The sequence below is a fragment of the Neltuma alba genome, unplaced genomic scaffold (genome assembly GCF_004799145.2).
Source record: "Neltuma alba isolate B1F8T4 unplaced genomic scaffold, ASM479914v2 tig00011320_pilon, whole genome shotgun sequence".
NCBI classification, from domain to species: domain Eukaryota; kingdom Viridiplantae; phylum Streptophyta; class Magnoliopsida; order Fabales; family Fabaceae; genus Neltuma; species Neltuma alba.
In genome coordinates, this window is record NW_021636027.1 from 264,330 (window position 1) to 274,811 (window position 10,482).

The 10,482-nt window shown below is 34.1% G+C and overlaps 3 protein-coding genes across 3 annotated transcripts; all 3 read left to right on the plus strand.

The window, feature by feature from the left end:
- Positions 1-398: 398 nt before the first annotated feature.
- LOC114711817 (serine/threonine-protein phosphatase 6 regulatory ankyrin repeat subunit B-like) lies at positions 399-5,723 on the plus strand. The gene is made up of 4 exons (XM_028896245.1): positions 399-599; positions 676-807; positions 3,770-4,426; positions 4,797-5,723. Exons 1-4 carry the CDS (start codon positions 399-401, stop codon positions 5,721-5,723), a joined length of 1,917 nt encoding a protein of 638 aa, XP_028752078.1.
- A 2,004-nt stretch (positions 5,724-7,727) lies between these two features.
- On the plus strand, positions 7,728-8,336 carry LOC114711818 (ankyrin repeat-containing protein BDA1-like). The gene has a single exon (XM_028896246.1). It carries the CDS (start codon positions 7,728-7,730, stop codon positions 8,334-8,336), a length of 609 nt encoding a protein of 202 aa, XP_028752079.1.
- A 1,022-nt stretch (positions 8,337-9,358) lies between these two features.
- Positions 9,359-10,233, plus strand: LOC114711819 (uncharacterized). The gene has a single exon (XM_028896247.1). The coding sequence runs from the start codon at positions 9,397-9,399 to the stop codon at positions 10,231-10,233; it is 837 nt and encodes a 278-aa protein (XP_028752080.1). The 5' UTR covers positions 9,359-9,396.
- The last annotated feature ends 249 nt before the right edge of the window (positions 10,234-10,482 follow it).

Genomic DNA, 10,482 nt, shown 5'->3' on the forward strand with positions numbered 1-10,482 from the left:
GCTGTATTGCTTGTTCTAATTATCCAGTTGTAATCTTGAAATTTGTTTTTTATAATCTTAAAGCATATAATGGTCAGAGCATTGTAATTTTTGTTTTAGTGAGTTGAAATTCACATAATAAGTACCTAAGTTACTTTTCATCATAATAATGTGCGCGTATATATAATAAGTAGCGTATAAACGAATCATTTGTGCAAGAGAAATGAGAACTTTAGGTGATAGCAGCGGCAGAATGAGAGATCTTTAAGAGGCATCACTTAGAGGGGGGTATCAATTTTGAACTCATTGGTGCAGCAAAAACCGTTAATCCTCTTCAAGATTTCAAGAACTGCCTTCTGTGAAACTCCTTTACACGTACGAGCTTGCTAGATCATGTGGAATTCACAAGGGCCCTTCTCATGCACAACTCAAAACTCGCCTTTGAGTTGGACTCTTGTCGAAGCACAGTCCTCCATTTGGCTTCTGCGGAGGGTCATGTCTACATTATTGTGAAGGAACTTCAAGTTTTTGACGAAGCATGCTTGGTTCGTGATGAAGAAGGAAGAATTCCTCTACACTGTGCAGTTATGAGAGGACGATCGAATAGAGGTTGTGAGAGAGTTGGTAAAAGCGAAGCCAGAATCCCTGAGTTATGGTGTTAATGTAGAAACTGTTTTTCACTTGTGCATAAAGTAGAAACATTTGGAGACCCTCCAAGCTTTGGTGGAACTGGAGCTTGCCGTCATCGGCGAGCTTATCGACTTCACAAGCTCTGATGACGCCGGCAACACCATTCTCCGCTTAGCTATTATGTTGAAGCGACTTGAGGTACAGTTTATCAATAAAACTTTTATTACGTGGCTTTGTTTTGAATGACTCCTTAGAATTTATTTTTCTTTTTTCGTCTTGAAAGACATGTGCCTCAAAACCTTCAATTTTAAGTCTAGGGCTAGCGACAGCAGGGATCTCTTTGTCAGGGGTCTGTTTTTTTTTGTTCCGTATTAGGCTAAAGTATACATTTAGTTTTTTAACTTCACGTAAAGTTTCAGTTTGGTTCCTTAATTTTAAAAAATATACTTTTAGTCTTTTAATCCTAAAATTGTTACTTTTAAATGATAACTTCTTGTAACAATTATATTTGCTTTGAATATTAAATTTAATATGTTAGCATTTAATAATATTTTATTGGTATTCAAGAGCTCAATATTATCATTTCTTGTTAATAGTTTTAGGGTTAGAGGACTAAAAGTTTAGTTTTTAAAGTTAATGAACCACAATGAAACCTTGTGTAAAGTTAAAGGACTAAAAGTATACTTTAACCTATTTTTCAATATGTTTTTTTATATGCAAATGAGAAATAAAAATTTTGCTGTGTAAAAAAAAAAAAACTTACGCTTTGACCATATTAACTGGGACTTGCTCCTTAAATCCAAGACATTCGATCGATTAGAACATGTAAACATGACCTTTCTGTTTTGATACTTAATACAGTTACATCGACTATATATATTTTAGCTAGACTTTTCACATCTCGGGAAGACGGGAACTCAATTCTTGCCCATCGATTCTATACCCCAGCAATACACCGACTTGTTTTTATTTTTTGGTTTAGATCGTGATTTACCCCTTTTAATTCATATTTGAATCGAACACGAAGATGATGTTATTTATTGTGGTTTGTTCTTCTAGTAGTGGAATGCAATAGGGTTAATTTGCATGCTTTATTATTTCTGGGATGCTCTGTTAATTAATGTCATTTGAATTTAAATCTGCAATAAAGATAAGAAAAAGATGAGAAAAGAAAAGAAATATTAATGCTCCTATCTACTTTCGTGTGCTTGAGTTTTCGTTGATGGGAGAGGAGTATAACTATTGGTTATATTCATCATTTTGGGAACTGATGCTGGTGATCAAATAGAGTAAAACATTATACTTAATTAATTATGTACAGTTGAAGTATAAACATGGTTAGTATTATATCAAGTTATTGTATTCCAAGCTATCTATAATTGGAAGATTTAATATATAATAATAATAATATCTTCTTCTTTTTTGCTCCCAATTGGGTAATATAATGACGAGCGTTAATTTTTTGGGACGTTTAATAGATATACATCTGAATTGGTCTAATGGAGACACGAGAACTCAGCCCATGAGATAGAGACCATCGATCCTTTTGTGTTGTGCTACCCCCCTTAGTTTACATGTGATTAATATGAAAGCTAGTTTAATTTTTAATTTGATTTTAAATATAATATTCTGATTTATTTTGTTTTTAATATTTATTTATTTTTCTAAAGTAGTCTCGATAATTGTTACACATATTAAATTTTTTATTAAATGATAATTTTAGTCAATACATAATATTTAGTAAAGTATTTTAAAGAAAATAAAATATATTTATTATAAATAATTAACTTAACTAGTTTTCTTAATTTTATCAAATTAGTCAACTAAGTCTTATAATAAGGACCAGCTTTAGTATAAGAATCAGTTTAAAATTCAATTTAATTCTAAACATAAGACCCCAGTGTTTATTATGTTTATTCTTTTTTTTTAAGGTAATACTTGTAAAAGTTATACATGTTAAATGTTTCATCAAATAGTAATTCTAGCTAATATACATTATTAGCAAAGATATTTTAAAAAAAACAATATTTATTTATTACAAATAGCTTACTTAACTAATTTTTTTAATTTACTTAAATTAGTTAACTTATTCTTATATTAAGGACCGAAGGAGTATGATGTATGGTTTTTGTTTGAGCCATCTAACTTCATTAGTGTTTTTTTTAAAAGAATATTTTGTTAAATTAATTGAAATAGTCACAAAAAACGAAAAAAAAAACAGAGGGGAAAAAAAAACAGAAAAACTGGATACTCTATCCATAGATCCACTTTAACCCATCATATTGTTGGCTAAGCCACGTACACATTACTTGTCAGAATTTAGCTATTACAAGGAACATATCAGATCTAACAACATTATATGTTACAATAAGCATATATATATATATATATATATATATAATATGTACATATTTGTATGCACATCTACTAAATTATATCTCTCCTGTTTTTATATTATTCATTTTTCGTTAAACTGAGTCATTGTATTTAACTTTTATTGAACCGTACAAGTCAGCATGTGAGGATACTGTTTTTAATAATAATTTGCGTGTGGTGTACAATTGGAGGCCGTCGAATTCTGGCCGAACTTCTCAACTTATTAAGCTCCAACTTGTTCCTGATGGAAGGCCCATAAAGAACTTGATCCTGATGGGTCAGACCATAAAATTATAGTAGTCTTGTTGTTCTAGCCCTTCCATTTACCTTCGTTTGGAATTATTAACTGATCTTAAGGACGCGCATATGACATCAACCTGATGTGTCGGACAAATTAATTATTGTGAGATGTTGGCCTAGAGGAACTATAAAAAAGAAAGAAAGATAATAATATATCAAACAAAACAACACGGAAATACTATATATAGAAGTACTTAACGAGAAAGAAGGTATGGTTAAATAATTATCTCTCTCTTTCTATCTGTTTTTTAAATGACAAACGAAGAATGCTGGATTGATCAAACATGCCCACAGAAAAAGGTCTTCCGAAAGAAAACTAATTCCATGTGATTGAAATAACGCAGAAGTTAGTTAATTTACATATACATTGTAAAATACAAATGGAATAAATTGAGGGGCCAGAGATCAACAGCAACTATAAATTGGAGAATGAGTTATCGTGAACTTACGTTTCTAAGTATATTCTTCTTAACTTGGTGTAAAGCAAATAGTAGATTCTAATAATTTGCCGCGAGAGATGGAACTCGTGAAAATCGAAACTGCTCATCATCATCAGGACGATGAGAGAATGACAGTTCTTTACGAGGCATCATACGAAGGAAGTGTTTCAACTTTGAACATGCTTATACAGCAAGATCCATTAATCTTGCACAGAATTAACTCGCGAACCATCCTTGTTGAAACCCCATTACACATATCAGCTTTACTCGGCCACCTTGAATTCACCAAAGCCCTTCTTGCTCACAAACCCAAAATAGCCCTTGAGCTTGACTCCTTCCGAAGCACACCTCTCCATGTAGCTTCTGCAGAAGGCCACATCGACGTTGTGAAGCAGTTGTTGCTGTATTATGACGAAGCTTGCTTCGTTCGTGACCAAGAAGGCAGAATTCCCTTGCACTACGCTGTTATAAGAGGGAGACTAGAGGTTGTGAAAGAGCTAATTAGAGTAAAGCCAGAGTCTTCGAGGATTCTTGACAAAGGGAAGACTATTTTTCACTTGTGTGTGGCGTACAACCACTTGCAGATCATGAAAGCTTTGATAGAGTTGGCAACTGATGACACCTACGAACTCCTAAATGAGAGAGACTTGGACGGAATGAACACTATTCTCCATTTGGCTGTCATGTTGAAGCGAGTTGAGGTACTTCTGACTTATTTTTATAATATAATTCTGCAGTACTATATTAATAGCTTGAGTTTATATATACAGCTAGACGCAAACAAAGTCTGCACTAAATTAGAATTTCGCATAATGAAAGAAGGATCATAACAAATATTCTCAGGGACCAAGTATCAATTATTCTATTCACTAATTTTGTCGAAACAAAAGACTGTGATCTTAATACCTGATAAACCACTTCAAATGCAAGAGCTTACTATTACATCTCATGAAGACCGCATATATCTGCTGCCCTATTCGCGTTTATATATATATTTCAATCTTTTATCTGTACTGTTATACCTCAAAAGCATTAAAAATATTTATATGTATTCATTTGATTATTGCTTAGACTGTGAGGTACCTCATGTCAATTCCTGAAATAAGAGAAGCAACAAACTTGACGAACAACATAGGTTACACTGCCCACGATATTCTTCAGCGAATTCCGCAGGACTTCCAGTGCCTCGAAATCCAGGTTATACTGATGAACTACTCTGGCATAAAAAAAAATGGAGGAACGAACACTCCTGCAGCACTGATGAATAATACTAATGTTGTCGGCCAACAACAAGGGAGACCTCGGAAGAAGTTTTGGAGAAATATTTTGAAGCGTATGGGAAAATGGTTCGATCATAATAGTGACAATAATTGGCTAGAAGACATGAGGGGGAATTTAAGTCTGGTGGCCACTGTCGTGGCAACCATAACATTTCAAGCTGTATTTAATCCTCCAGGAAATGTGATTCAACAGGGTATATTAGTCAGTTCCAACAGCACCATCAACGAAGAAGACAAAAATTTTACTGGTTTTATAGAATCAAGTCCCCTCGGCTGCTTGCCATTCAAGAGTAATGATGGTCACAACGTTACTCCGCAAGCATGTCCTGGAGAAGCTATGCTTGCTTCTCGTAATCCAGATGGCTTTCAGCATTTTGTATTTTGCAATACCATGTCCTTCATTGTGTCTCTTTGCATTGCCCTTTTGCTAGTAAGTGGAGTTCCTCTCAAAAACAAACTTGTTATGTGGATTTTATGTATAGCCATGTGTGTTGCTCTCACATTCCTCGCGTTTGCCTATTTTGACGCCCTCCTTCTGATCACTCCGCACAAACCTTGGTTTACTCCCACTGATTTAGCGGCTAGCATAGCAGGTGTCACTTGGGAAGGATTGCTTTTACTCGTTAGTGTGTACATCATAACACTCTTGGTTATCTGGTTAGTAAAGATTAAAAAGCATCGGATAAGAGCAACAGAAACGGAAACAGCTTTTGCTTGATATGACCTCAATCAATGCGTGTGTTGTTGAGGGAGTACTAATATCCCGGCAACAGAGGTTTTTCAAGATTATTGTAGTTGGTGGTGTTTGTATTGTCTGGGATGCTTTGTTAATTAGTGTCATTTAAATTTAAATTTGCAATAAAATTTTGTTTCTCTGCCGCAAGAGAAAGCAAAGATGTAAGAAAAGAAGAAGAAGATATTATTGTTCCTATATCTACTTAATTTTCGCTTGTGCTTGAGTTTTCATTGATGAGAGAGGAGTATAATCCCGGCTTTCCCTTATTATTTTATCTTATTATATTATTATATTCATAATTTTGGAAATAGATGTTGGTGATCAAATAGAGTAGAAAATTATATGTAATTAATTATTTATAGAGTAATCTTTAAGTACACTTGCAACAAAAAAAAAAAAGGAAAACAGTTGAAGACTATACATGTTTAATATTATATACAGCCCTTTTATGATCATAAGGGTTATGACAAATCCAACTTGATTATTGCGTGTATTACAAGCTTTCATGAGTAAAGGATTTGATACAAAATAGTAACAAATACTCCCTCCGGTCCTATATATAAGCTTTATTTTTGGAGATGGCCCTGGTTCAAAATATAAGCTTCATTTTTCAGTTTGTCTGAATATTTATTACTTTTTTCTTTTTTTTAGTTGACTGTATTTAGTACACACACTCTCTCATTAGTATTACCCCATATGTTCTCTTTCATCATGTTTGTATTTATTGCCTCTCATTTACTTTCTTAATAAATAGGGCAAATTTTTTTAAAAAAATCTATTTCTGACCTATTTATTATTTTGAACTAATTTTAACAGTTAGTTATATATAGGAGTGGAGGGAGTAGTACTAAATAAAACCTCAGCTCGCTAAGAATTTAAAAAAATGATATATAAAAGAATATTGCTAACGTATGCATTAATATAATTTACGAACACTAGCGTGACGTAAGTGATAATTTAGTTAACCAGGTAATTTAATATTCAAAGTTCGCTTTCTAGGCAAGACGTTTAATAATATTACGCATTATTGTATTAGCCAAATGCAGAAAAATCATCCTATGAGGGAAAAAAAAAAAAGATCATTGACCTATTGTGTGGTGCCGCTTTTGAGCCATCAAACAATACTAAATTATTTAAATTAGAAAAAAAAATGGGCTCTATGCTTCTATGCATAGATCCGTATTAATCACAAGTCAACTCTCTCTCTCTCTCTCTCTCTCTAAATATAATTAAGCTATTGTTTGAATTCTAAAAATTATATATACAAACCTATGTGCTAATTAATTTATATCAGTAGGTTAACGATGTTAGTGAAACTTTAACACTTATAATATGTTTTCCCCCTTTCTGCAAATTTTCTTTTCGGAAAAAAAGAGAGAGGTTGAATTGGTCAGAATCGGCCGAAAGAAATACAGCCTACGTCTTTGGATTGAATGGTTAACCGGGTGATGAGGATATTATTAGTGTAATGATCAAATGGACGGGTCAAAATTCAGAAAACAATATATTCAAGTAACATTGCCGATAGAGTATAAATTTATTATTCCAATGGTGTGATGTTACGTTCACAAACTGAGTCCTGGACAATGCTTTCACATAATTCCGCAGAACTAGAAAATACTCAAGAGGATTCGCCACATCAAATTGTTTTAAAAAAATACATAAATAAAACAATTGCAACATCCCATTTATGGTTTAGTTTATTAGCCAAATAAATTCCATCTGTCACTAAATAAGAACTCAATGAATGTATTGTTTAAAATAAGATGATGAAATATAAATATATTTATCATATCTTTTAATTTTAGCAACCCTGAAGACTATTCAGCTGCACACCTGATTAGAGTAATCAACGATTAGAACATTAAGAAATCAACGCAACATACTTTGACAGATTCTTTCAAAATTATGTGTGCGCGTGTATATATATAATGAAGCATACCTACACCTTTGGCATTCACGCAAGCGAGACAATCAATAATCAAAATGGGAACTTCTCATCGTGAAGAAGACACATTGAGCATTCTTTATGAAGCATCACGCAGAGGGTCTTTATCAACTTTGAACTCAATTTTGCAAAAAGAACCATTAATCCTCCACAAGATCTCACAAAGTGGCTTCACCGAAACTCCTTTACACATGTCAGCTTTGCTTGGCCACCTTGAATTCACCAAGGCGCTTCTCACATACAAACCCAAACTAGCAATTGAGGTTGATTCTTCCAAGAACACACCCCTCCACTTGGCTTCTGCAGAAGGTCACATCGACATCGTGAAGGAACTTCTTAAAGTTAATAACAAGCCATGCTTGTTTCCTAATGAAGAGGGGAAAATTCCTTTGCACTATGCAGTTATCAGAGGGAGAATAGAGGTTGTGAAAGAGTTGGTAAAAGCGAAGCCTGAGTCTCTGAGCTTTCTTGATGACGGAAACACTGTATTTCACTTGTGTGTGATACACAATCGTTTGGAGACTCTTAAAGGTTTGGTGGAATTGGAACTTGCCATTTCTGGGAAGCTTCTTTACTTCACAAGTTCTGATGGAGTGGGGAACACCGTTCTCCATTTAGCTGTCACGTCCAGGCAAGTTGAGGTATGATTGATATTATCCTTCCTATTATATCTTTATATACATATATATATATATATATATAGTTTTCTTCTTACATGAAAGGGTTATATTTTCCGAGAATTATTGGCTGAAACGATAAATCGGAGTATTAGTGTGATTTCATTGTGTCATAGATTAAGACAGATGCAGTTCATCACATGACGATATTTTACGGACTGAGATAAAAGTTGAATAAAAAAATCCGAATTTTACCATATAGCTAGCTAGTTTGGTTATTTAATTTAATAACCATTATTAATAAGAAAAAAGTGGTTGTAATGTTCAGTTTATAATTTACTCCCTCTAGATAGTTTGCTGATTTTACCCGATAGTCGAATCACCGGCAAATTAAGCCGTTAGCCGCCTGGTCAGATGGATGATAGCGTCGATGGAGGAAAGATCAAAGAAATTTCGGATTAATGGGTTATAAGGAAGGAAATGGAGCCCATCTTCAAATGACCCCACCCTGGCCGATTATAATACTACTCAATAATTCATTTATTGTTATTATATTACAGATAATTTGACTTTATGCTCAAGTTTGAAATATTTAAATAGGAGGAAAAGATGAAATTGAAATGCAAAGCTTCGACTCATGTGATTCGTTGGTGAGTTTGGATTTTTACTATTCTCTTCTTTTTGTCGTTTACTTCTCCTTTTTTTTTTTGGTCAGCCAAACGATATATCCTCTCTTTCTTGTTTTCTTTCTTTCTAATTATTTTCGTTTTAGCAAATCAAGAAATATGAACAGAGATATATATGTGTGCGCGCGCGCGCGCTTCGTCTTCCAATTTTTTCTTGCCATGAGATGAAAGAAAATTACCGCAAAGGGAAAATAAGCCACTTCGATCCAGCTGATGAGTTAATGAGTTTATTGGGCAAAATAAGCAAACTAAAGATAAATTATAAAATAAAAAAATATTTTAAAAATATTTGGGTCCAATGTTTTTGCCCCAGAATCATATGACACCTCCATAATATATACTAACATGCATGTTTATTATTTCAGACTATAAGGTACCTCTTATCAATTACAGAAGTAACAGAAATGGCAAGTTTGGAGAACGACATGGGTCTCACTGCCTATGAAATCCTTAAACGCAGCCCGAAAGATTTCAAAACCCTCGAAATTCAAGTCATGCTGATGGAATATTCTGGAACCAGAGATGATGAAAAGAACGGAATCCACACTCCTTCTCACACGTCACCGCCAGTTGCAAGACCTCGAATTCGAAGAAAGAAGAAGAAGAAGAGAAACTGTTTGATAAGGCTTTTGAAATGGATTGGAGGTTGGTTCAAACACAAGGGTGACTGGGTAGAAGAAATGAGGGGAAATCTGAGTTTAGTGTCTACCGTTATAGCCACCATAACATTTCAATCATTAGTTAACCCACCTGGTGGCTTCATCCAACAAGGTTTATCTCAAGGTCCATCCAATATTGAAGCCCTAAACTGCACTGTCCTTTCTAACAACAAGTCCTATTGCCCTGGGGAAGCTGTCTCATCTTTTCATTCCCAAAGTTTGTTTCTGGAGTACGTAATTTACAATACCATCTCCTTCATTTCATCACTTAGCGTCACCCTCTTGCTTATAAGTGGAGTTCCTATGAAGAACAAAGCTTTGATATGGCTTCTATCCATAGGCATGTGTATCACTCTCACAACCCTAGCCCTTGCCTACTTAGTTGCCCTCCTAATGGTCATGCCAGATCATCTTCGGAATAATAAAGCAGCTTTGATCACCATTTTAGCTTCAATATTGTCCTGGGCTGGATTGCTTGTGCTCGTTCTGGTGTTAATCACACTGCGCTTTATAATTTGGATTGTGAAGAAATTTGTCAGAGCAATCAAAAAACTGTTTACTTGTGGAATTAGGGAAAGTTGATGCTGTTTTTCTTCACATATCACATTTCAACTAATGCTATTACCGGGCCGCGCTCAGGTGGCGTGGGTTGCTCTTACGATTATTATATGTGGGTTATGTTTCCCTTCGTGTAATAACATTATTCTGTTTTGAGTTTCCACTTGTAATAAAATTATTTTTCGATAATTTAACTATGTTATCTTCATCTACAAATTGAAGTTTTCTGATTAAGATGTGTTTGGGTAGAACTCGCATTTATGAACGTTGGCA